The 27,136-nt window shown below is 43.1% G+C and overlaps 3 protein-coding genes across 4 annotated transcripts in view; 1 reads left to right on the forward strand and 2 right to left on the reverse strand.

The window, feature by feature from the left end:
* Positions 1-2,877: 2,877 nt before the first annotated feature.
* LOC125726731 (alpha-2,8-sialyltransferase 8F-like) lies at positions 2,878-12,742 on the reverse strand. Its single transcript, XM_049003145.1, has 7 exons — positions 12,205-12,742; positions 7,091-7,156; positions 6,655-6,732; positions 6,363-6,507; positions 6,156-6,268; positions 5,236-5,328; positions 2,878-4,813 (listed from the first exon to the last, which is right to left on the reverse strand). Exons 1-7 carry the CDS (start codon positions 12,306-12,308, stop codon positions 4,333-4,335), a joined length of 1,080 nt encoding a protein of 359 aa, XP_048859102.1. The 5' UTR covers positions 12,309-12,742; the 3' UTR covers positions 2,878-4,332.
* A 4,632-nt stretch (positions 12,743-17,374) lies between these two features.
* Positions 17,375-20,874, reverse strand: LOC125726732 (60S ribosomal protein L19-like). The gene is made up of 6 exons (XM_049003147.1): positions 20,817-20,874; positions 19,857-19,963; positions 19,210-19,332; positions 18,997-19,117; positions 18,121-18,231; positions 17,375-17,544 (listed from the first exon to the last, which is right to left on the reverse strand). Exons 1-6 carry the CDS (start codon positions 20,819-20,821, stop codon positions 17,421-17,423), a joined length of 591 nt encoding a protein of 196 aa, XP_048859104.1. The 5' UTR covers positions 20,822-20,874; the 3' UTR covers positions 17,375-17,420.
* Positions 20,875-23,291: 2,417 nt separating this feature from the next.
* Positions 23,292-27,136, forward strand: part of cacnb1 (calcium channel, voltage-dependent, beta 1 subunit) — a 34,015-nt gene continuing 30,170 nt past the window's right edge. For both annotated transcript variants that reach the window (XM_049003165.1, XM_049003167.1), the window contains exon 1: positions 23,292-23,591. In XM_049003165.1, the coding sequence (XP_048859122.1) occupies positions 23,505-23,591 (87 nt within the window). In that variant the 5' untranslated portion in view covers positions 23,292-23,504. The remainder of the gene's footprint in view (positions 23,592-27,136) is intronic.

The raw sequence follows: 27,136 nt of genomic DNA on the forward strand, positions 1-27,136 counted from the left end.
GGTCACTGGTAGGTGAGCGAGTGATCATCGATCCTGTTAAGGATGACCCTAGCAAAGACCTGTCCCACCACTGAGAGCAGTGTAATCCCCCTGTAATTGCTGCTATCCAGGCGATCACCCTTCCCTTTCCAGAAAGGAGCTAGAAGTCCCTGTTTTTGCAGTCGGTTTGGGGTGACACCCGTTCTCCCAAATGGAAGCAAAGATTGCTTGCAATGCTAGGAGGACAGCCTTACTACTGTACCAGTCCCGGAGAAGTTCACCTTAGATACAGCAGTGTTATGGCGGCGGGGCACGGTGCAGGCGGAATGAAGCGACGATCCATTAGCAGCTCCAAGAAAGGGCAGTTTATTAAGAACAGAACTAACCAAACATTCTGGGAACAAACAGCAAAAAATAAAACATCAGCAATGAGCACAAGGGGTCAGAAATAAACCTACAAACTGAACCATAAAGAAACCTACACAGCATAACAGGTAACACAGAGACTAGGACTAGGACTAGGACTAGGACTAGGACTAGGGAGACAGGCAGGGTGCTGCTCACAAAACAAATCACAGTGACTGACTGGGGAAGCCAACGAAGTCAGGCACTTAAATACACTGATGCTGAGGGAAAACAAAAGGCAGGTATGTATAATCAAGAACAACCAATCAAACAACAAAGCAAGGTAACAGGGAACAGGTGGTATGAATTACAATAAATTAGCACTGGACAAGGGAACGAACAAGCACCAAGACTAGGAAGAGGACTAAAACAAGTACGAGAAAAGCGTAATAAAACAGAGTACAAGCACGGTAACTCAAAACAGAAACTATGCAGTGGTTCAGGGAATAGGGAAAACATATTAGGGTTTAAAAGCAAGAGACAGAAGGGGGGGAGGCAAAATGTCCAGCAATGACTGCTGACCAAGCAAGGAAAGGTCTGAAGGCGGGATCAGGCGGGCGCTGACCCTGACTCGACAGATGTCTGAGGCATTTCCTACCCCCAGTTGACTCACCACCTGCGCAATCTCATTGAATCCGGGTGGTTAACAGCTAATCAGAGGATCAGCTGCAAGAACCCTGGAACCACAGATGTCCAACATCCTAGCTGAAGGATCAGCCTTAAACGGCCACTCAAAGTAGCCAACCCAGCAGATCACAACTGCAGTGTCACCTGTAAGGAGTTGCTCCATAATCTGCCCTGATTGCAACTTTCCAAAGAACAGATTTGGACGTGTGTAATGCTTTGAGCATGTTATTATTAATTAGGTTTTTTTCTTTGGACGGGGGATCTGGTAGGCGTCCCCCCCCCCCCCCCCCCCCCATGATGGTATACAACCACTCAGGCTAGGCTAGTTTGGCTCCTAATATACTGAGGTAATGAATTTTCCATTAGTATTATTCCTTCTGGAGTGAAAAAGCGATTCGTCCTGATGTTCTATCGACCAATGCTACCTATGGAGACGTGCTATCGAGCCTTTCGGCGCATGTGCAGTTCCACCGTTTTGGGATTAGGGTTAGGTTTTAGGGTTAGGGTTAGGGTAAGGGTAAGGGTTAGGGTTATGGTTAGGTTTTAGGGGTTAGGGTTAGGGTAAGGGTTATGGTTAGGGTTAGGGTTAGGGTTAGGGTTAGGGTTAGGGTTATGGTTAGGGTTAGGTTTTAGGGGTTAGGGTTATCGATTAGCGCTACGGTAGCCTAACTCGACAAAGCAGCTCAACTCGTCAGAACATCCGATACTCCAAAAGAGGACGCATAATATAAGTTCAATTTGGAATGTTATTCTTATTTGTGGAAAAGGCCTACTATGTATAAATGTAACTTCAATGGTGTGAAATCGTTTTTTTTGCATTTTACTATAGCTGGTTACATTGTACTGTGGCCGTTCAAGGCACAAAGAGTACATATTTATGGGCAAATAACTATAAAACTACTGCAAATCGCTGTCACTTGCAGTTATTGATAGTTAATGCACACAGCGTCAATTATTAATTAAAACGCCAGGTTTAGTCCTCCTGGGTACCGTAAGTGATGACTAAAGCACAGGAACGGAGTGGTACTCATTCTCAAGCCGAGGGTTTTATGCACAGGACTGGCCCATTTTGTCCTCCCGTTAATTAATGATGCCAGAGTTCCGGTCTTATTATCCCGATAATGTCAGGTTCCAAGGAGGAAGGACAGGCTGGAAGCGGCGAAGGACGAGGCAGGTAGGCGGAACAAGGGCAGACGAGGGTTTATTATGACTAACGGGGGGTAGAAAGACGTGCATTACAACAATGACCGACATCAGACAGGGCAAGACGTGGACTGATATACAAAAGACAAGCCGAAAATAACAGGAAACAACTGGGTATGATCGGGGAAGCACACGTGGATGATGAGGGGGTGTGGCACACACGAGGATCGGACGAGCTGGGCGTGACAGATACATTTATTACTGACATTTCAAGAAGAAAATAATAAATAAATAGTATACAGAACTATTTAAACGATCTGACTTTCTCAGCCCCGCTTTTTCCGATAGAACTCTGTTTTAAATCTGTAATCTAATATTGCTGACATTCAGTAAACCTGTTTGAGTTTACAGATTGGTTGCTGTAACAACTAATCCTAAAAGAATTTCAAAGAACCGAGAAATCCAGGATTTGGTCAAATTCTCAACAAGTAAATCCTGGAAAACTCGTTTAATCCAGGTACTAAGAAAAAACCCCTGAACGATTTGGCCTAGCAAAGGTGCTTTTGAGTTTTAAAGTAGTTTGTAAAACCTGAAGTAGCTGAATGTGTCCGCCCTGACATGGATTACCTGATCACTGTGGCTAGTCAGGGTCACAGAAAACACAAACTTTAATTCATTAAATTAGCATTTGGGTAGTTTTATAGTGAAGGAAACCAAAATAGCGAAGGTAAATCTATTTATTGGTTTGTGCATTCTTCATAAAATCACAGTTCAGTCAGGTACAGTACGTACAATTCCCTCATTTCACAAAGAAACTTTGTATATTCTTCATAAATCTTTCAGTGGCTGCCTTTTCTCTGTACTGGAAATTATTAAATCCATTTAGCAATTAATGGAAAATGCAATTTAAAAATTGTTTTTATCCCATAGCAGATGCATGGGATGTAAAAGTGAGACTATGATGAATTAATACATAGGTATGGTTTACAAAGGATTTGGCATTGCTTGATTGTCACTGTCAGTACCAAGCCTGCGTAATGCTTCCATTTTGCCATGGATTAACATTCGGATCGGGATCAGAATCTTTAGGAGTACAACTGAAACTGTTTGAATATGACTAAAAAAGCTCATTCATTCTTAAAACAAATACGCAGGAAAAACTATTGTGAATGATTAGTTTTACACAGACTGAATGGAAAATTACATGATTTATTCAGAGTTCTAATTCCAGGTCATGTGGGAAAACTGGAACGAAACAGAGAAGTTAAACAGCTCTGAAAAACTTGGAATGATCCTCAGTCCTTCCTGCTTAAGCTTCTCACTGACTGAGGCATTGGGAAATCGATTTAGTGCACATAGACAATCCACAGTCCCCTGTTATTCAGGTAAATCCTGGACACATTTCTATCTGTGTTTGTTAGTTATGAGTTACTGATCTACTGAGTCTGACTGATCTACTCTACACGTCCTCCAAGGCCTATTCCAGGGTTCCCAGCATCAGGATTAGATCTCATCCAGAGCTGGCTGGAATTAGTTTGCTGATGCGAAGAAGAGACACTTAAATATAATTTCAGGCACTTAAATGTCATTTCAGGCACTTGTTTTTAAGTAGATAATACTGCTCTCCATAGTCAATACCTGACATTACGCTCTATAAAATCTACAAAAAACTGCAATGTACCACTTCAGTGACGTTAATATTTTACGAGTCCTGAGGAGTGCTGTTTTATGTCCACACTGAAGGAGGAAATGAAACCATGTTTTCCTTGAGCAGATAAACTCACAGAAATAACTGTTACCCGAAGAGGTGTTTACAGAACGTAATGACCTCCAGGAGGAGGAGGTAAGCTAACTTCATGCATCACTGTAGTGCTGCCTTTGGTAAACACCTGGCCAGAAGATAATTCTTTACCTCAACACAATTGACTATGGCGTTGGCAATAGAACTTTTACTAGGTTCATCTACACTTGTGGGAATAGTCCAGATTCCAGCTGGTTCCCTTTAAAGCTAAATACACAGAAATATCACTTATCTTTACAGTTGCACCTGATTGCGAGACCAGCATCAGGTCTGTTTTACAGCTAATCAGAGACTCTTTGTGGTCCACCATGGAAAAGCGACTCAGCCAGGAGGTCCACCACAGCTGTGGCCACCAACAAAGGAGAATGAAAGAGGAGTCAAACTTTTCTGGCTGTTGGCACACACTCCTCTAGATGAAGCTTGACTACACCCAGTTTGTAGAGCTGTAACAGCTGGTTAAACTCCTCCGGCATGGCGTGCACGTTTCTTCTGCTTTTCACGTCGTCATAGTAGTGGTTGGTGAGAGACCGGCAGTCCCGTGGGTGCTGGGGGTAGGGCCAGAAGCCGTAGAGATTCACTTCATCACACAGCTCCAGTGCCAGGCTGACCATCATTATCCCGGTGCTGAGGCGCCTCTTCAGGCCCTTGGTCCGCCAGAACCGGGCCAGGTTCCGGAGGTACTCTGGGTTCAGGAAGACGGGCCGGGCCGGGCTTCTGAAGTCCTGCACTGTGTAGAGGGCGCGCAAAGAGACGGCCGTGTTTTGCCCATAAGAGAAGGTGGGAAACAGAACCAGGGAGTCTCCAAAGGTGCCCAGCCGCTCTACAAAGGGGCGCCGGAGCTCCATCAAGGATCCAAACCTGTTGGGTTGAGGTGAGGTGGAAACGGGCAGGTGGAGAAGGAGACAAAGGATAAGAGTGAATCTACAGCGAAAACCAGGACCTTAGACTTCTCTCTGACTTTTACAAGAAGCTGGATGACTGACTCATCGTCTGCGTCCGGATTTTATCAAGATGAAGTCTAAACATATCAGACCTATAAAAACCTGGTTTTGGGGGTGTTATCCAACCCAGCACAGACAGAACATAGTTTCTTATATGTGACTTTTATGAAAACTATGAAAACTGATTAATCTTCATTACGAATAGCTACCTATCATGGTGTATGTTCAAAATCAAGAAAAAGTTAAATAGTCTGATCGTGATGTCATTTCCAGAAATGAATAAGGAAGCTCAGTGTTCTCCACCTCCAACCTTGACTCCCAACACCCTCCATGACTCACTTATCCATGAGGATGCTGGGATTGGATGTTACCAGGTTCGTCTTGTTGCCAACGTCTCTTTTGTAGCCCTTGTCCAAAGGAGGAAGGTTACACCTGGACCAGAGAATGAAAGATTTCAGGACTGTGTTTTAGCTCCCCCTAGTGTGAACAGGCATTATTGCATGTGGCAGGAAACGTCTGCGTTTTCTGTACCAGTTTTTTACACTTAAAAGAGCAAAGTCAATGGTTTCATAGGGCAGTGAATAGTGGTAACTTTATGGAAGAAGTTATAGATTATTCAAGGGGTATGAGTCTATGTTACAGTACAATGGAAAATGGCTGACTGTGAGACTGTCAAAGAGTCAAATCTTGTGACAAATAGACTCAAATACTCAGATCAGTAAATATGGCAGAACATACACGTGTAAAGCGGCTCAAACGATTTCTACTCGGAGATTCCAGTATCTTATCATAAAATATTTGCAGAACTGTTTTGAATGCTTTCCATTTTTGACGGTTATATTTTCCCCAGCTCCTTGTTGCAGTTTGTGTCATCATCTGTCATGCTGTTCACCATATTTATTTATTTTTATGTTATTTTATCTGCTCCCCTGTGGGTTTGTGTTTGTGAATCACATCAGACAAGCAAAGATAAGAGTAATGTTAATAATAAACAAATTATAATTCCTGTCAAAGGAAACAGTGAGACATTTCCGTAGAAACATATTTTAAATGTATTATTACTTTTATATTATTACATGTATAACTGTTTAATAAATATAGGAGAATTAGGTCAGATACGTATTAATTAGCAATTTTCTTGAATTTATTTATTTACTTATAAATATAGAAAAGGCCAGTATTTTCACTAAACGTTTGACTAAATGTTATAAGACTATGTATTAACATTCTGTAACATGTCCCCAGGAATCCCAGCTTACCTGATGACAAACTGGGCCGAGTCGATCTCCTCTCCACAGCTGCTGTTGACCAGCACACCACCGTTTCCCACCACGGAACACGTCTTGAATGACTTATTTATAAATGGTGATTCCTACAGGACACATTGTGACACTCTTTTGAGGTGATCGCATATAAATATACTCGCAAAACTAACTATTTATGGGTTTTTCGATGTCAAGTCGTACCTTCACGAAGGTGTCGAACAGTTTTGGGGTCACCTTGAGAGATTTTTTTTTCTCGCCATCATATGTGACTTTTGACCCCAAGGGTGTATTGAGCTGTGTGACTATGGCGTTCGAGACTCCATTGCAGGTGGTGGTCAGCTGAAACCTAATGGAGAAGGTTCTCTTATTATATATACTACGGTACACCTTTGGCTCCAAAATATATCTAATTTGTAAAATCATTGCAGCACTAAATTATTTCAAACACTATTTGTTACTTTGGTTGTTTGTCGGAATGTGCGACGTTGTTCACCTGAACATGTCGGAATTGGTCTTCTGCTTGCTCCAGCTGCTGTTCAAGAGCTTCAGCAGCATCTCAGGCATGTCACACCTTTAAAAGAGATAAAGAAGGACGATGTAAAAATTCCTGTGCCACTGGAAATTTCTGGGATGCAGCACGTTGAGCCTTTGTGCAGACCAGCCTGCCGTTCGATGAACCAGGCCCGCCCAGATTACTCACACCTCCATAATGGCACAGCCGGCTTTTGGGTGATGACCAAGGGAGTTTCTAACTATCAAAAAAATTAGAGGCTAAGTCAAGTTTACCTGGAGCTTGACTTTTGTTTTGAAGGAGGATAATTAGCATCAGGGGCTAAAATACTCGGGGCTATAGGCTTACAATTTTTGGGGCTGTAGCCCGGCGGGATGGGACCTAACGACGCCCATGGGGATGGCGGAGCACGTCATACCTGCAGCTTTCACATATTCCTGATGTAATAGGTCTCACTCTCATCGGAGGAGGGTTTCGGAGATCACTGTGAAGACACGGGTCAAGGTCACCCAACTGGATAACTTATGTCCCCAAATTAACACCGAGGTAAAACTTGGTTTTAAATGCCAGCCAAGACACTACATCTCCTTCCTGCCCAATCTTATCTTGAGGAAAACTTCTGGTTGCTGACCATGTTAGTTGTTCGTTAACAAAAGATCAATGACAAGCAATGTTTAACATCTGCATGTATCTCCCACAAAGACATTTTCTTTCTAAATAACTTTTTGAATGACTCATTCAGTTCTGTTTTTGCCAGAACTGCAAACTGAAGTTTTGCAATTGCAGTGATTGGCTCCCAAAGGGACACTAAACACAAATGTTTGCTGTCTTGTTATTGCAAAGGTGTTACTAATTAAAAACAACCCAATAAAGCTTGTCAGTGAACTTTTATAGAACCATAATTTAGGTTGCACTTTATTACTACTTGGATGTTTTACTTAAAACTGCATCTGTTTTCTAAGGTGATATCTATCCATCTATCCATTTTCCAAACCGGTTATCCTACTGGGTTGCGAGGGGTCCGGAGCCTATCCCGGAAGCAATGGGCACGAGGCAGGGAACAACCCAGGATGGGGGGCCAGCCCATTGCAGGGCACACTCACACACCAGTCACTCACATATGCACACCTATGGGCAACTTGGCAAGTCCAATTAGCCTCAACATGTTTTTGGACTGTGGGGGGAAACCGGAGTACCCGGAGGAAACCCCACGACGACATGGGGAGAACATGCAAACTCCACACACATGTGACCCAGGCGGAGACTTGAACCCGGGTCCCAGATGTGTGAGGCAACAGTGCTAACCACTGCACCACCATGCCGCCCCCTAAAGCGATATATATATATATATACACACACACACACATACTGCAATCAAATTAAGCAATGATTTTTTTTTATGAAATCAATACATTTGCAACATTTTTATAGAATTAAGAAAACGTCCCGAGATGTTTCTGTAAGCATTGTATGTGCAAACATCTCACAGACGGGCAAATATAATGTCTCAAAGGCAGCATGTAAAACTGATTTATTACATTAACTAATTACATTAGTAACCACTTTGTCAGGGTGAACAACTGGAACTGATTTTGAGAGAAATCACCCCAAAATTAAAAAAATGCCACTTAGTAGTAACAAAGGTCGGGATGACTGCAGAAAACTTGTAAGTCTGACAAGTGGAAAGTTGTTTTTTTTAGTGAATCTTGTTACTACTTCACAAAAACGTTGTATGAATGAAGATCTGCAAGTGATTTCATTTGGGAAAAAAATTGCCCCCAAAATGAAACAATAGCATTATGCGGCAGTAAAGGGAAGGAAATGCCGGCTAAGGGGGGGGGGGGGGGGGTCCTTGGTGTTTTGCAGACAGTAAGGCGGTATTTCACAAGGCGTTTCCGAACTTCGGAGAAAGAACTAGAACTGATGAGGTTTTGAGACGAATCACACCGACACTGAAGCACCGCCACATAATAATAGCAAAGAAAAGGACAGTTTCAGATAGTTCATCCACTTAGATGTGACCCTTTGCGACGGATATTTTTCAAACTGCGCTGATGCATTTCATGACTAAAGCGCTGGACCTGTTGAAATTCGGAGATAAATTACATCAAACTGAAACAACGCAAAGTGGAGGGAGATTTAATAAAACACATAAGACCTTGTGAACAGGACAACTTGATTTGACGTTATTACTCTATTTGATCTTTGATGAACCTTATTACCACCTCACAAAACATTATACATACAAAATACATACATTATACAACTGAGCAAATTTTATCGGTAGCAGTCCAATGTATCGGAGGGTGTTCAGTAAAATTTATCGTAGGGAAATTGGCCCGGTCCGTAATCCGTCCCTGGTTGCAGTAATATTTTCGATTGGCTGCAGAATCTCTCCAACTGCTTGGCAAAATGAATCCCTAGTCAGCACATGAAAAAATATGTACAGATCTAGTGAATGGTATGATAACGATATGAAAAATTAGATACTAGCAAGCCTACTTTAGAGGGGCTAGTGTTGGAGGAGTAGCGATCAGACAGGGAACCGAGCCGTACCCAAGCCGTACCGCACAGAGAGACAAGTTACAGTGCGGCTCCAGTCCACTTCGGTTTTCCACTGTGGAAGGGGTTAACTCGGTAAAGGCGTTGCCGGGTTTGGAAAGAAGCAGTGACGTAAAACTGAAGAGACCCTATTTATCATTGACATGTTGTACATCATGATTTACTTTGTGCTAATTTTCTAATATTCAGCACATCTGTGAGAACTCCCATGTTGAATCAATTCTGTTTTGATGTTCTATAGTACTTTCTTAAGCAGACAATTGGAAATTACCAGTTATCAGGAACTATACGTCGCAATGTGTGATATCGATAATAATAAATACTATATAGAATATATGCATTTTCCTTCAGATAATCCATGCGCAGACACTGGTATCTCGACCAGTCAGAAGGTGGTGATGCGCCGTAATCAACTCTCACGGCTGTGCTGCGGGGCAGTTTTTTGCCAGCTAACTTGTGCTTGTGTGTGTACTGTAAAAAAAATCTAGGTACCACTGACATTTGATTTCACATTACAAATTACAAAAGGGTCTGCATGTGTGTCTTTGTGTGTGTCTGTATACTACATGGTAGTTACATAGTTATACCATCCGTGTGTCTGTTATGGTTTTTACTGCTATGTCATGGCATATTTTTGTCACAGTATAGGTCCGAGTTAATCTCACGCTGGAAATCATGCTAATCTACGCTGCTTTTTTCAACAGGGCTGTGCCTAGTCATCAATGCAGACGCTCCTCTACTTACGAACGAGTTACGTTCCGAACAGCCGTTCGTAACTTGAAATGTTCGTAAGTCGTTATTCGACATCATTTTTAGGGCACTCAAATCTACATGCATAAGTAAGTATGACATAAGGTCAATACACGGTTTCTTATCTTAAAACACATTACTAATGATACATAAAACAAAAACGGATAATGGATGCACAGAATATTTTGCAATAAAGACAAACTAATCAACCGGATCTCTGTTATCTTCCGTATTTTTTATCCTAGACTTAGTTCGAGACTCAGACACGAGTGCACTTGAGTCGCTCTTAAGTCTTAAGTTGTCTTGCTCTCGTGAGGTTTTTGTACCATGTGACATAGTCACGGATGGTGACGTTTTGCAGCGCCGGCTGAAGTCGGACAAAAATATCTAACCATGATGCATTGCGTTGGGACTAGAATGCACTGCTTTCCAGCGATGCAAATGGTTGTGTGAAGTCGAACGCACCCATAGACAAATACAGCAATCACACGCACAGAGAGAGAAACGGGAAGGAAGGAGACACGCTCGACAAAATGAGTGACTGCAGGAAACGGAGTAAAATTTGGATACATTTCAATTGCATTGATAATACTAAGGCAGAGTGTAGAGCTTGCAAGGTTAAAATCTCATATCGAACAGGCCCTACAAACAACCTGCATCGGCACATGAGAACTGTACATCCATCAGTGCAGTGGGAAGAAAAAAGACAAGCAGGTGAACCTGCTACTAATGAAAGTGACAGTTTGTCTACTGCAACTGTTGAAAGTGCCAGTTTGTCAATGTCTACACCATCATCCAGTACAGCAACACAACCACCTAGACCTACAACCTAGAGCTCTATGAGACAGTTTGTGCAAACAGAATTGATGAGGAATTGGCTAAAATGATTCCATGTGATTTCCAACCATAGTAATTCATTTCACTGATAATTTTACATTATTTCTGGTAATAAATTCATTTAAGCACCAAAAAAAAATCTGAAGAGCCACTTGGGAGCCGAAAGAGCCGGCTCTCTCAAAAGAGCCGGAATTCCCATCACCATTCACTAGTCGCTATCAACCAGTCGGAGTCGAGTCCGAGTCAATAAGTAACGAGCTGCAATATGAATCGGAAGTCAATTTAACAGCAGCTCATGTGTGACTCGAGTCCGAGTCGCAAACTGGAGTCCCCGTCTCTGGTGTAAAGGCAAATGTGATTTTCCTGAAATACAACACTGTTTTTGGAGTAAATGTTTTGTTTTATAACGGAAAATGACTTACAGCCTCATTCACAGGAAGCTTCTTTTTCCCAGACTCTAAGTCAGAGACTTGACTCGGCCTCTAATTTTGCGACTCGTGAACATCTCTGTCCTCTACCTTGCATCCGTAGCCTCCGGGAAAGGCTCCGGACTCCCCATGACCCTGATTGGGACAGACGGTTACAGAAAATGGATGCATGGATGTGGAAGTTGTGTCTCTCTCATCCACACTCTGCTGTACTTCCTAGGATAAACTTCAGACCCGAAGCTGCTATGGATAATTAATTGATGGAGGAAGTTCAATATTCAGAGAAACTTGGTGCAGAATCTTCCTAAAATAAATGAATAAATGTGGCTTCATCGATCTAATTTAAACCGCAACGAATCATGAGTCAACCGGCAAAGCTGTCATAGGAACAAAACTACAAATTTCCATAATATCTGATATCCTGCTGTGACCTCAGATAAATATAGACGTCAGTATCACAGTTTTTCATCATATTCAGTAAATCTCCTTCCACATACTGCAAATTATTAGAAGCCATTCATTTAAAAAAAAAAAAAAAACGGGAAATCTTAGACTCGTCTACGGGGAATCATTACAGCTCTTGACAGCGTTTTGTAACTTAATAACGACCTTTAAGTAAAAAAAAAAAAAGATTAATATTAGGTTTTACACTTACAGATATTAATGTCAAAAGTGCAATTACATCCCATTCTTAAGGCGAGTGTTTCAAGTGTTTGTGATTAATTTTCTTAATATAGTTGTCCTAATAAATGTATTAATAATGAATATATTTATATACACTCACATGAAATTAGTACCTATAAAGTTTCAGATTTAATTTCTAAATAAACGCATCTTCTCTGCCTTGCTGAGTCGGTCGTTTGAGATCGTTCCACGGCTAACATAACCACCCCCCCCCCCCCCACATGGTACCCCCAGAGGAAATCAGAGGTCATGGCAGCACAGAAACACTCACCGGCAGATCACTACGGCGTACCACAGGAACAGAGTGGTGCCAGCTACCAGGGCGAGCAGGAGGAACGGCCAGGAACGCTGCAACTCCAGCAACATGGGCCGCATGTCCCCCCCGTGACGTGGGCCCAGCTGCAGCCTCCGCCCCCCCCCCACGTCCAGCCGGCATAATCCTGCTGCCGGCTCCCCCCCTCTTTCCAAGCTGGTTACGTCCTTCCCTCTTATTTCTTCACTTACTCCTCCCCTCCCCCGCGGTCTTGTCGGCCCTCCGCTCTCCAGTGCATGACTCTTATCTTCTTGTCTCTTCTCCCTCTGCTCCCCCCCTGACTTCCTTCCACGTTAATCTGTGGCGTTCCGCTTGTCGTGTTGTTCTCCTTCCTCCTTCGGTGCCTCGATGTTGCTCTTAGAAACTTGAGAAGTTGAGCACGCTCCCAGTATTTTCTCTGACCCTCCCAAGCATTCTTGTGGCATTCTCCACCCCCTCCCCCAGTCTTACCTACTTCTCTGGTTTCCCCACCTCCTCTGAGTGTAGAGACGGCCACCCACCCCCTCACCCCCTCACCCCCTCTCTCCCCATATAAAGACTAGGCAGTAAATAGCATCCCCAGTAATGAATTAGCGTGTGCTCGCCACTCCTCTGTGTGTGTGGAGGCACATTTCACAGAGAATGAAAAAGGGGGCAGGAATACATGTGCGTCTGGGGACCCCAGTACGACAGCCAATAAGGGCCGACCAGGGTTCGGATAACACCCAATCAGATCTTTCTGTGTTTGGTTTTCCTTTTTTGTTTGGCACGTTTTCATGGTGCGCTTTCGAACTCCAGCTTGACAGTGTTTCCTGCTCTCAGCTCTTCACTTTGTTGATACAAGACATTTTTTAAATCTGAAATCAGGGATATCGGGCGGAGCGGATCAGGCAGTGCCGGAAGAAACAACAATGAAGGATTTTACCAACTCACTGTCATTGCACATCTTTTCAATTGTTAGTATACTCCAGATTCTCAATATGCTTTGCGGTGATTTCATTTTTATTGTTATTTTTTGTGTTATTCCTATTCTATTTTGCTTTTTATCGTTCTATTGTATAATCCAGGAAGCAGGTGAAAGGCGTTTGACTGCACAATGATTTCGTGCATGAATGTGTATCTGGCGAACAAAACTTGAAACTTGAAACTTGATTTGAGGACGTGGAAATAATGGATGAAAACCGTTTGTCGATCGAACGCCCAAGGGTCGCAAAGCCGAGTCTCCACCTCATTTTTCATCATTTTCAACAGAATGTTGAAGAAATTCATCGGATGAAAGATAATATGGGTGCTGTTGTGGGAAACACAGGAGGCTTTGGCACCGTAGCAGGGAACCGCTGCGATGTTAGCAGAAGGCTTTAACATCGCGACATGGAAACATCACAAGCAAGCTCTTGGGTCTTTTGTCTTATCTACTTGCCTTGAGGTTAATGGACACAGCAAATCGGCATCACACATTCATAAAATTTACCCAGTAACAGAACTAAATGTGGATTAAGGACCTTTATCCTATATAAATCGAAATCTGGTATCCCTTCTGATTCAGTTTAGGAGTTGGAGATTGGGAGCCTGTATGGTCTAGCTTGCTTCAGGCTACTACAAACACCCCCCCCCACACACACACACACGCACACACACCAATTTATACACATCACAGGGAATTAGAGAAAGCAGAACCAATCATCGCATCACACCTGGTCACCTGACTCTCCTTAAAAAGACTGCCAGTCCCCCCACCAACCTTCTTACAGTGACATCATTTTTTGAAATTATATGAATAATTACCCGGATTGCATGTCACTGTTGCAATGAGTAACTAGAAGAAACCTCTACAAAATAGTTCCAATACAGGGTCACAGAAGCTGCTGGGATGTGTTTACGAGACACGTGGTCCTAGATCTGTCGCAGACTGCTTTCAGCCCCCACCGCGTGCTGCTGGGGTGGGCTGGACCCAGGTACAGCACGAAATAAGCTAATTCTCTCTTTCGTTCATTGTAGCCATACCCTGCTGGTGAACTCCACCTGCTCCATTCCCGGTGATGAACTTGACCCCTCAGAGTAACTATTAAAAAACCGTGAGCAGGAAACCCAGCAGTTTCTCTTCAAATTAGCCACCCGCCTCCCCTAACCCTGAGTTCCTTCAGTCCTTCCTGGTCTGTGCTGATCTGGTAACCATAAACAAAGCATGGACCGACTTCTGGGCTCCGCATCTGTCCAGTGATCTCATTTCTCGGTGGAGGTGCAGTGCCTAGCAAACCCCTACTTTCTTAGAGGTGTGAATGGACACCCAGAGGCAATTCCCTGCCATTTCCTACTGAAACAACTGTACAGCTTAAACAGGGAAGGATTGTGCCGTATAGCAGCCTGCATTATTCTGAATGACCTCACCCAACTGTTCCTGACAATGAGGGATTATGGGACGCCTGCTGCGTGCAAACATATGACATGACACTGCCGGGTAGAAGGAAACACACAAGGAGCCATTGTCTGCCCCACGACGGTGGGTCACATTGCTGCAACACACCCCCCAATGTTGAGAGGTCAAACCCTGTTCCCTGTCTGTGGAGTTTGTATGATCTTACTGCATCATGCCTGTTTCCCCATGCACTGCAAAGACATGCAGTTAGGTTAAGCCTCATCTCTACAGACATATATATGGTCATGAAAAGGTCTAGTTTGAATCCCTGACCAGTCCCATGCCCTGCTCTCTGCATGCTAAAAAACAATAGCTGTCCACTGACATGTTATATATGGCTTAAATGCAGAGGACACATTTTGTTACGTGCCAACAATGTCAATTAATCACTTTCACTTTCAAGTGTACGTGTCCTGCGATGTACTAGCATTCCATCATTGGTTTACCCTTCCTTGCGCTGGGCTGAAAACCCAAGTCACAGGCCAGACCTTAAAATAGACCACTTGACAACACCATCTACAAGGAAGACAGATGACAGATGGATGTCGGCTCCCCTACTTACCCTCCTTTGTTCTGGTGACCTCCGCCCGTCCTCCTTAGACTACACGCTATTGACCTAGGTCTGCCTGTCACATACTACCTTTCAGCACTGGGGGGACATAGAAGTTTTTCCACACTAGGACCACTCATTATGTACAGAGGAGAAGATTGTTGTACTTGACACTCTACAACCGTGATCACCGTATGGAATTCTCGGGGCTGAGTTTAGGAGGAAAAGCTTCCATCTTGATTTGGTTCATGCCGTTGTTACACTGACCACATGTACTCCACGTTTAACCGAGAGCCCACGCAAGACGGAGGTTCACCATTGCCATTGTCACCTTCCTGGGAGGGTCACAGAACTACGATGGGGTCTGTCAAGAGGCAAAAAAAAACAAAGAACCTAACATATGTTGAGAATGAATATCTGAAGCCTCAACCAACAAGAAGAGTTTGGGAGAGAAGATTGCAGTGCGATTCCTGCGATTCTGCAGAACATGTGGTTATCCCATCTCATTTGCATCTATAAATAGACGAGGTCATGTTGTCGTTCGGCCCAGCCAAGAATGAGACGCTAGAGGTGTGGGGGGAGGAGGTGTTGATGTTCAGATGCTAAACTGGATACAGAGCTTAGCCGAGATCACCTTCCAAGTATGGTACCTCAGGTTCGTCGAAGCTCATGGTGCTCAGTGAAATAGAAAGCACCCACTCTGCAAACGACAAACTGACATACAAGAGGGCTTTAAAAAAGCAGGAAGAAAAACGTGATGCAGAAGAACAATCAACAAGCGTCACTAGGTCTAGCTCCTGCCATTTAGCAGGACCCAGACCTAGTGCCAATAAGCCTTTGATTAAAATCTTAGCCCTTGATCTGCTCTAGTGAATGAGAACCACAAGATACAAACGGATCCATAAGGGAGGACACTGACTGAGATGGGGAAGATGCACACCAACAGGATTTGATTTCGTACCAAGCTGCATGTGGCCAGATGCAGACAGCAGTGGACTTCTCCAAAGGGAAGAGAGCCAGGGGAAAAACATCGCCTACTTGACAAAAGGGCAACTGCTTCCCACGCCCAGTCATGGCTTGACTGAAAAATACAATCCCTAACATCTTCTAGTATAACTGCACCGCCCATCCCGGCATTTTCCTGATCACCTGAGGAGTTTCAGTTACAATTCGGGGAAATCTCAGAAATAGACTGTTCGTGATAACACTTGGAGTAAACAACTCAAACACAAAGTAGCGTCAGAGGACACCACACAGAAATAATAATAAAGAAGTTACTTATGCAAAACATCCGCAGTCACAGCTGAATAAATCCATAATAAAAATAATTTTATCGCATCAGAGCCCATGCATCTAGATGCATCACAGCGTGAAGACGACACACACCCCCAGCTGCACCATCGAAATTCACACTCAGTTCTGCAATGTTCTGTGATTATTTACTGCGACAGAATATACACAAACTATAGAGGTTCACTTACCCTTCCATAAACGGGCATGTTAAACAGGATCTGCTAACACAGCACACATGACCTTCTTTGGAGGCATCAGCGGAGAGGCACAGCTATCTTCATGCAACCTCAGTGTTAAAAACAGGGCTTTGTGATGCTGGGTTTGCGGATCCACGGGTTACAGAACGGTAGCTGTACTCAGATTAACTCGTCTACAGACACAAAAAAAAAAACTGACTGCTACTAGTTTCAAAGGAGGAACAGAAATGAATGTGAGAATGTTTTTCCTATTCTCTTACAGGTTTTCCTTGAGTAACACACATTCTGGTTTTCAAACATCGCCGAGTTAGTATCAACTCAAACTCCCAACATACATTAGGTCAAAATACAGATTCGTACTGTACTCAAATTCTATTATTGATGTGTCCCCAGATACTGTAATGAGCTACAGAATTTCCAAGCTAAACAAATTTAAAGAAATCCTGCATTTTCACAGTATCTTAGAGGCGAGCTACAGCCACTGGGTAAAGGCATTTGTTCAAATGTTACACAAATTAATTACCTCGCACTAGTTTAAGACACTAAGATGAACTGGGACCTTAACAATAGCCTATCAAACCAAACAACTGGCAGCTAGTGTATTTAAGGAGCCCTCAGTAAACTTAACACCAAAATTGTGTTATGGTTCCTAGCGGCCATCTTGGAGAAAAATGAGACATCAGGACAATGCAGTGTCTTTGAAGATTTTATTGGAATGGGGTCTGGGGATGGAAGCAGCTCACTTCTTGGCCTCCTCCTCCTTGGACAGAGTCTTGATGACCTCCTCCTTCTTGGCCTGGAGGCGCTCCTCACGGCGTTTACGGGCCTCCTTGGTCTTGGAGCGGCGAGCTTCAGCCTGGTCGCTGTGGGGCATAGGGAGACCAGGTGACTGCTATGCAGAGGCCACTTTGAAGATCTCGTGAAAAGTGACAGTGCAGTGCTTTATCAAAGTCACATTTTATAAGCGGCGTTCCCCAATTCCAGTCCTGCAGGACCAGAATCCAATACAGCGTGCAGATTTCGCTGTCAAACACACATGCTAAACCTAGTAACTAGCCGATTGTGTTTGAGCAGGGAAATCTGCCAAATATGTTGGATTCCGGCCTTTCAGGACAGCGACCGAGGAACCCTGGGGCACAATGGTGATTATGATTAGCTCCTGAAAACAATTCAGTCATTTTCATTAGTCCATCCTTTACCAAGAACTTATTCACTAATGCTAGTTTGATGAAAATACCAAGGAAACTAAGTAGCATTAAGGGTGCTTTTACACTGCACCAGACACTGCACTTGTGGTACTAAAAATTCAGTACTTTGCCCTTCCCACTGACTACCTGGTGCAGTGGAAAAATGCCCTAAATCAGTATTGGCTTGGATCGGCACTGTCCTGTTAGCCGTCCGTCCCGGAAGCTAAGAGGGAACAGGTAGACGTGACTTACGCCAGGAGCTTCTTGCGGGCCTTGTCTGCCTTAAGCTTGTGGATGTGCTCCATCAGGATGCGCTTGTTCTTGAACACATTACCCTTCACCTTCAGGTAGAGGTGGTGGTACCTGGAGAGGCCGTAAGGAAAGAGGGAGACTGTCACTTCACAGCGGGTTCTGCTGCCCAAGCTCAGTAAGGAGAACACTAAATTACTCCAAAACATAAGCCCATACGCTCTTTAAATGTCGATCGATTCCAGTTCCAAATGAGCACAACTGATTATATTTCTCTTGGAGATGAAGCATCTCACTGGATATATGGGAAGAAGCTACATCCATCCATCCTCTACACCCATTTGTCCTAAACAAGGTTGTAGGGGTCCAGAGCTCGTCCTGGAAACTACAGGCGCAAGGCAGGGCGCCAAATTGCAGGGACACACACACCATTCACACCCGTGGACAATCTGGCAACTACAATTCACATTAGCGTGTTTTTGACAGTGGGGAGAAACTGGAAAACATGCAACTCGTAAAGTCGAGATGGAGACTCGAATCCTAGTCCAGGTTACGTGAGGTAACAGTGCTAACCGCTGACCAATGGTGCACAAGTCAATCACCTCTAAATGATTAAGGTGAAGAGGGCAGAAACCAAAGATGATCCACCTAAAATCTGGACTTCAACAGAAACAGTCTGAAGACAAATGTGAATTATGGCTAAGTGAGCAGACACCCACGATTTATCATAATGTTAGATTTATATAGCGCCTTTCACAAATGTGAAAGTCGCTTTATTAACGATGCAATAAATAGTGCTGTGCCCAGTGTTCATACGGGGAAATTGCGGCGTACCTAGACCAACCACAACGGATCAGACGCATTTCTGCACGCACTCACATGTGCCTGTCGATCTTCTTGGATTCCCTGTAACGACGCAGCAGCCGTCGCAGGATCCTCATGCGTCGCATCCAGCACAGCTTCTCCGGCATGCGGGCATTAGCCGTACCCTTCCTCTTACCTGAGGTGGGAGGACAGTGTCACATACACGTGCTCTGGGCTGCCACAGCAGCTGAGCCCCACCTCCCACCCACCGAAGGGCCGCTAACTTACCGACACCCATATGGCGACCCTTGCGACGGGCCAGCGTGTTCTTGCGGCAGCGGGCGCGGGAGTGCACCGTCACAGGCTTCCGGATGATCAACCCATCCTTCACCAGTTTTCGGATCTGTTGCCCTGAGGAGAGGAACGACGATTTCTTTTGTGGGCTGCGTGAGCTGGACAAGTAGGTCAGATGCTTTTTCCAAAGCAGCTTTTAAAATATCCACTAAATCATCATTATTCATTACCCAAGCAGAACCTACAGGTTAGAGCACACATGGTCCTTTCCACCTTGAGGAACATCAGTCTCCCACACTGAACATTAACTTTTCTGTGATGCATGATCTTCCCGTGCACTGGACTACCATGCACAACAGGATTATTGTGTTACCTGCTGCAACTCTTGACACAATTCGTTTATTTAGCAAGAGCTTTTGTCCAAAGCGACATTCAAGTGAGGATCAGAGCAGGGTCACCATGGAGTAACTGTGATAAAGAACCTTAGCTCAAGGGTGCAACGGTGATGTCACTCTGGCAGGCAGGGAATACGAGGCCAGTCACATAAATTAAGATGACAGTATTAGAGGCTGTAAAGGTGCAATTCCACTGACACTCATCCTTCAGTCAGTGGAGCACGACTGCCAGACCGACTGACTTACGGGAGTTGGCGTTGGCAATCTCATTGGTCTCGTTGGGGTCGAGCCACACCTTCTTTTTGCCACAGCGCAGGACGCTGGATGCCAGCCGCTTCTGGAGCCTGAGCATGCTGAGGGCCAGAGAGTAAATGCTCTACCTCAGTGTTCCAAATAATTATGGTGAAATGTACGTGATAGGCAAAACAGCTGCTCACACCTAAAGCAGTTACAAACGATGTAGTGCATATATTTAACTTGCACATTGGAATGGTTTTGTGGGCTGCAGTACAAATAGAAACGGTGCTTAATAAATAACTAATAACTTTTGACATGTCATTACCAGCATTTGCATGAATAGTTGTATAAAAATACCACTCCTTATGAAACATTATTCGACACGGAGAAGCAGCTTAAGGACCGACAAGTATCGCTTCCATTGAGAGTCCGAAAACGCCCAAGCACTCTAATCGGTAGAAAATACGCATTTAGATTAAAAAAACGAGAGTATATGACATGCTTAAAATCAAGCATTAAAGCAGCTAATTTACATGAATGGCTTATATTGCCACGATACAAAACCGCGTTCTCGTAGTAAGCTGGTGGATTAGCTTTAATGGCGTGTACGGCGCTGCAAACGACATAAAAAAGGTAATCGTGAATGACTAAAATATAGGCTGGCGTGGTATTCACGACACCACACTAACAGATGTTTATCCTTGGTGGTAATACGAATATAAAAATGACAAATATTTCTGGTAGTTGAGCGTAAAAAATAACGACATGGCCGTTGAATTCGGCCTGCTCGTTTAGGCGACTGATCACATGTACGTTCAATATGCTTATCTTTATTCAAAGTTTTCCAAACATACGATTTCATCATCACTCTGCCACGTAACTTTTTAAACTAGCATCTAATATTAAGTCATAAATGCTTTATAACTCGTTTTTAGCTTATTTCAACCGGAGCAGCTTAGGCCCGCTTACCTCATGGCTGCTGCTGGTTAAGAGAAAAGGAAGCTTAGACGGCGGGCATGGCCTATCATTATGACGGAGAGGACAACCAAACATTTTCAAATAAACGAAACTTAAGCGTACTAATAAATATTAAAACAGAAATGTAAGCACTTTTGACATGATAACTTATTAATAATAATTTATAGAAGTGCCTAGCTAAGAGTTGATATTATAAGTTATTTTATTTGTAGATAGGAAGTATTAAACATAATGCCCCCCTCTTTCTAATTCATATGGTAGATTCCAGATTGGCCATCCACGCTGCATTGTGGGAAATACTATATTCGTCGTTTTTATCCATACCGGGATACACAGGAGGGCGATGTTGAGCATCTTTAATTCTTTAACTTCTTTTTCTAGTGCCAATTATATGTAGATTTCACTAAGGTTTGGTAGCATAATAAATTTCAACTTCTAAATTTAAATAAAGAGCTAAACTTTAAGAGTCTCTTATTCAATATAGTAATGTTTTTCGTCAAAACAAATTATGTAATACACACTATTACAAGTCACGCTGTTATAATTCATGGTATTAATAATCAGTTTAACGAAAACAGACGCCTCATCTCTAGCTGTACTAACTGTGCCACGACCTTATTCCTTCAGTATATTTAAAAACATCTATCAGCTCAAATATAAAAGCATATCGTTAAAATAATTAGAATCGAGAATTATATCTAGGGAGGTGGACACTGGATACCCTGGCAAATTCAGGGGACCCAGCATTTGACTGGAGCCCTTGAATACGTAAAATTATATGTACAATTGAGTCGGGAGTCCAAGGTGTTACGTTGTGAATAAACCTAAAATTTTTAGCTACGCTCCTGTTTATGCCCCCAGCAGCAGATAATACCAATATGGAATACAGAATTTGACACTTTCCCCTTGATGGGAAAAAACAGAACGCTCTAAATAGTGACTTTTCTTTTTGCTTAAAAAGCTCTTGGCTCGCATTTGTGCATTTTCCAGAAGGAATTAAATACAGGCCTACTAGACTGTCAACTAAGAAACACAATTAAGCATATGGTCACAGTGAATCAAACAGTGTACGATTACAGCCAACGCAAACTCAATACAACTGCCCAGCAGGAATACGTAAGCCCAGTGACAGATTTACTTGCAAGAAGTAAGAAACATTAATGTTCATACGTTTATTATCTCACCCCTTTTCTTAACTTCCATGCCCTTTCAATTTAGCCCAAACAAATTGTTTAGTTCAATTATATTTTAGAATAGAAAATCAATTTGTGTCCATCGGAACCGGTCCGGATCCAGGTATAGGCAGACTAGACAGCTGCCTAGGGTCCGATCGGCACAAGTGGGCCCAGACCAAGGAATAAAAAATATTATATAAATTTAATTTAATTAATATATATTTACAATTCTCCAAAACACCTGAACAACCATATTCACGGTGTAAATACCAGCAGCATCTTCCCTTTAGAGTTAAGAGTTGCATAGCCTATTACCGGTGTCTTTACATTGCAGAATTGTTCAGAAAAAACATCTCCCTGGGTGGATTACGAACGTGAAGAGTATTTCTGCTTATTCAAACAATATTAATACGGGATTATTTTGTGTCAGCATATTAAATATTAATACGGCTATTAATAGTAGGCCTGCGTCTTACTGACAAGATGCGGCGTATGGTTTAGCCTCCGGTATGAATATGTAAACTGCGACGATGGTGATTTTTTTTCCCTAAAACAACATTTAGAATAAAAACACACCAGTGCTTTTTGTTTCTACAAAGAACTTAACGTCTGTCACAGAAACCAGTTTCACTAAATCCAAGCCAGCAAAAAAAAAAACATCAAAGAGGTCTCGTTCTAATTAGTGATCGAAGCTTGCCCCCCCCCCAAAAAAAAACACAGAAACATTAAACAGTGATGGCGAGACATTCGAGCCTCCCACTTGCTAACCATCTGTTGATTTTTCCTTCCAGTCTATCATGCTGCACTTTTTAACAACAACAAAGGAAATAATGTTGAAGTCTTACAACATCACTCTATTATTATTCATAATAATACTAGTCTTATAATTTATGCTCGACGTGAATCATGTTAGGCTTTTATACCAGTATTTCGGATATTTTTGATCGGATCACAGGTTCGTATAACAACCCTGCAATTTCTCTTTCTTGGTCATTTATATTACTCCAAAATATGCCTGAGGGGGTCTTCCAAACGGGGCATTTCTAAACCGATCCTTGCACTGAGTAGCACCACCGCCTTCTTCGAAATACACCTGTTCTCAGTGGCCTGAAAGCACCGAGGCTAGAAGACGTGCCCGCCCCGCCTTTTTTTAAATGATTGTCACGTCGTCCTTCCAATCACGTCATAGAGAAATAAATCACTGCACACTATTGGCTGCTGTGAATGATTGACAGCGATGTAGGGGTGGAGCCTGGCAGATGGGCGTAGACCGGTCCCTGAGCAGCTGGACTCGGCGGCGTACTGTATTGTCTGTGCCTGAGGAAACAGAGGTGGCCGTGCAAGGGGGAAAGCACAGCTGTGTAGTGTGACACCAGCGGTGGCAGAAGGAAGCGATCTGGGGAAAAAAGCAGCACCATCTGTTTCTCTACGCAGACAATGCCTACGTTTGCAATAGTCAAAGCCATACAAAATAACCGATTATAATAAAGAATAACATAAATCAATGGTACAGAAAAGTAGCATGTCCAGGACGCCTTCGACCTCAACCCAGGAGATACAAATGGACATGTTTGAACATCCTGCTTCACAGGTAAGGACGCGTGATATAGATATGGCCATTTCCATAGCCTCCACACAATATGCTCTGGAAAGCAATGCATTCAGTTTCTCACATTGCATGCGGGGAGGAAAAAGAGAGAAAACCGTAACCAGCAAGTGCTGAATTTTGAAATCTTAATGTAGTTTTCAGGTAATTTTATCAACCGATTGATGCAAAGTAAACTTAACTAGTACTGAATATAAATGACTGACAGGAACATTTTAATTAAAAGAAGAAGAAAATACTTTGTATTTTCAATATTTCGCATGCTTTAAATTGTTTTCGCTGTCATTTTCATCCAGTATTTCCATAGTATCGCTTGTTAATTTGAGCAAACTGGAAAATACATATCGGATATTAAAAGATAGGCTTTTTGTTTCCAACTGTCCTTTGAACTGATTTGCAGTTATTTGAATTATTGTAAGACAATGGCTTATAAGACCGTTCTTCAGTAGCCATAATGTATATTGCAGGGTGGGGTACAAATATAAGTAGTTTTTTTTTTTCGACAAGGAAATAATGTAATAAATCCACGCTTTTGTAACTGTATTTTAACGTGTGGTTTCGCTATTGCGTTTGGAGGTACTGTTATCGATATATTTTCCCCCTTATGTAACGTATATGCTTTAAGCAATAGTTCAAAATAACATTAATTTGTGTCTTTGTGAGCCCATGTGGACGCCTTTACGTCAAGACGGTATCTGCGGCTTGAATCAAGGTAAAGTGTAAGTGTTTCAGCGTTAGACAGTGATGTAATTGGGGTTATTTTTTGGTCAGAGGTGGGAATGTTGTTCTAGTTTATATCTAGCCACACCTACAGCATAGCAGGAATCGGTGTGCTGGATGCGCCTGCTACCCACTCGTAATTATACATTAACAATGTCTTTTTCATACGTACTGTGATACCACTTTTTTACGACGTAGGTTAGTTTGCTGCAAATATATATACAAATGCGAATTATGTAAATTATTTTGGGTAAAGCCATCACATAAATCCATATAAGATATTAAATATTATTTGTTTCTCACAAGGATCCTACTCCGAATACATCTTGATATAGTTATGGGTAGAACCTTAGTGAAAACTGCAGCAGTTCCGTTTAAAACCAGAGCCCACTAGTGATAACCCCAGCAACTCTCTTTGCCAACTCAATCTTCACACACTTCTTAGCTTTTCGGCTGTACTCTGCTTTTAAATCACAGAGCCCCCCTCCCGATTCTGCTCCGGCCGAAATCGCCTGCGTTGGATTTCCACGATAGCCTGTTTATATGATTTAAATGCGAACGTATAATCTCGACCACGCTCAATCAGACAGATGGGCTGCTAGCGGGTCGCGCGGCAAGTATCCCTCCAGCGCCAAGCTGATAAATTATATATAAAGTTCAGGTGCCCCGTGGTGGGCTGTATTATAACACGAGTGAGTCAGTCATTGAGACACCTACAGCCCCTCCACTCACCACCAGAAGAACCGCACGCTCATCCCCCGTCTTTGGCCCCAAGCCAAAAAGGATCATAGTTTGGTATGAAATAGAGAACAGACACGATACTTTCGGACACCGTCACAACCGTCCCCTCACAGTTGGGTACCGATGTGTGCAGATGGAGAACACCATGGATAAGTGGCTTTACAAACTTTTCTGAATCAATTCGTATTGTCGCAGGACTATTTTGAGTACTGCCTCCCATTTATGCATTCAGCAATAATTTAATTACCTGGCTATTATCTTAAATAATGCATCTGTATAATATCGCTTCCTGACTTTCCTCACAGACCCCTCCTTTTTCGGTAGTATATCTACAGCTGTCTGGTCTGGAGACACCACCCTGAAATTCGCTCCAGTTTACACTCTTAATTGGTCAATTTACTCCTGGAAACTCTATCTATCGCCAAAATGGTCCCTCCGTGGGCTTTTGTTCTTCAGTCTTGCTTCAATGCACCCCCCTCGGGGACCATCCTGATGTCCTTTTATAGAAAACATGAGCGGCTCACATCCAGAGTAAGTTATCAAACCGGACCATCTAAGTTGAGACGAGCCAAGGAACCGAGTAGGTAAGGAGTGGGTTTGAGTGTAGAGGAGAACTTACATTTGACTTCATTGGACTTCAGAGTGACATTCCAGTCACAATCCTGGTGTCCCTAAGAACCAATGTGCAGTTTAGTATCAGCTGAGGATGAATCTTATTTCATGTTCAATATCTTACTTTGTCATGCATCAATTTTGGTCACCTCTGCATGGCTTTGAACTAAAATTAATGAGCTCTGTGATTTCATTGTTGGGGTGCCACGGTGTCACCTCACTACTCTGGGACCAGGGTTTGAGTCTCTGCTATGATGTAATGGTGGTGTTTCTGCTGGGTACTCTGGTCCCCCCCCCCACAGTCCAAAAGTATTCCGTGGCTATTAGGAGTTACCAAATTGCCCATAGTTGTGTATATGTGAGTGAATGCTGTGTGACTGTGTCCTGCGATGGATTGGTGCGCAATCCTGGGTTGTTCTCTGCCTTGTGCCATGGGCTCTGGACCCCCCTGTATCCCTGAATAGGGGCAAGCGGTTACAGGAAGTCCATCCAACTGTCTTCCAATGATTTACTCAGAGTGAGGGAGCTGCAGTGTAAACAAGGATACAACCTGGATGGGATGGAAGTCAAGTACAAGAAGTACATTTTGGGCAACGTTTGTTCAGGTCCTGAAAATGTGGGTAAGATTTTTGGTGTCACTCATTGTAATATCCGACTGATATGAATGTAAAGAGACAGACCACGATGCAACTGCGTTCTTAAGTCATCTTGTGAAGTTTGACCCATTTATAGATGCAGTTTGAGGGCAAAAATTAGGGCAGTTCTGTTTTTGAATTATGTGTTTATATGATGATAGTTGTCTGGTGATGCTTTTATCTGATGTAAACATTAATCCACAATTAAGGCTGGGTGTTTATCATTTCTTATTAGGTAATTTTCTGTGGGAGGGAACCTGGGACTGTTTGGTTATGAGTCCCTGCTTCTAAGCCCTTCCCTTCCTGGAATCATTAACTATAAGGCTAAGAGAGGAAATTGTGTTCTTCGCGTTCTTGAGTATGTTGGTGTGTGGAGAGACGTACGGGGTCAGTCCTGGAAGCAGCTGCTGTTAGATTACAGGGGAACTGGAAGTCATATTCGTCAGGCATCCTGATTGTTTGCTAATGCAATTAATGGGCAGCGTATCTCCATGGCGATGTGGCCACAGTTGGTCTAATTCGACAAGGGACCCTGACCAAGTCAAGGGAGCCATTTGGCAGCCTTCCACCAATCAGATTATAGGGACTGGGCCAATGACAGGTAGTAAATAACTAGGTAATGTGGGGGCGGGTGTGTTCTGGGGGGCATCAAGGAGGTGTTTTGTTGGAGCTAACAGGCCAGTTGGCAAATCTCTAGGTTTTCAAAAACGGCAACAAAAAGGGGACCGTTTGTCAGTGGTCCTGATAAGGTGGTGTAGTCATGGCGACCAAGTTAACAACACATATCTGTCCCATGCCGCCGAATCTGTTCCTTTATAGCCA

This window comes from Brienomyrus brachyistius, unplaced genomic scaffold (assembly GCF_023856365.1).
Source record: "Brienomyrus brachyistius isolate T26 unplaced genomic scaffold, BBRACH_0.4 scaffold75, whole genome shotgun sequence".
Taxonomy (NCBI): Eukaryota; Metazoa; Chordata; class Actinopteri; order Osteoglossiformes; family Mormyridae; genus Brienomyrus; species Brienomyrus brachyistius.

Excerpts from the sequence above, each read along its gene's own strand:
- LOC125726731 (XM_049003145.1), bottom strand. The coding sequence starts at position 12,308 with ATGCGGCCCATGTTGCTGGAGTTGCAGCGTTCCTGGCCGTTCCTCCTG. Across the intron at positions 6,508-6,654 it reads ACCAATTCCGACATGTTCAG|GTTTCAGCTGACCACCACCT; the intron begins GTGAACAACGTC and ends CTTCTCCATTAG. Across the intron at positions 4,814-5,235 it reads CCCAGCATCCTCATGGATAA|GTTTGGATCCTTGATGGAGC; the intron begins GTGAGTCATGGA and ends TCAACCCAACAG.
- LOC125726732 (XM_049003147.1), bottom strand. Across the intron at positions 19,333-19,856 it reads GATTGCCAACGCCAACTCCC|GGCAACAGATCCGAAAACTG; the intron begins GTAAGTCAGTCG and ends TCCTCTCCTCAG. Across the intron at positions 17,545-18,120 it reads GCCCGCAAGAAGCTCCTGGC|CGACCAGGCTGAAGCTCGCC; the intron begins GTAAGTCACGTC and ends TATGCCCCACAG.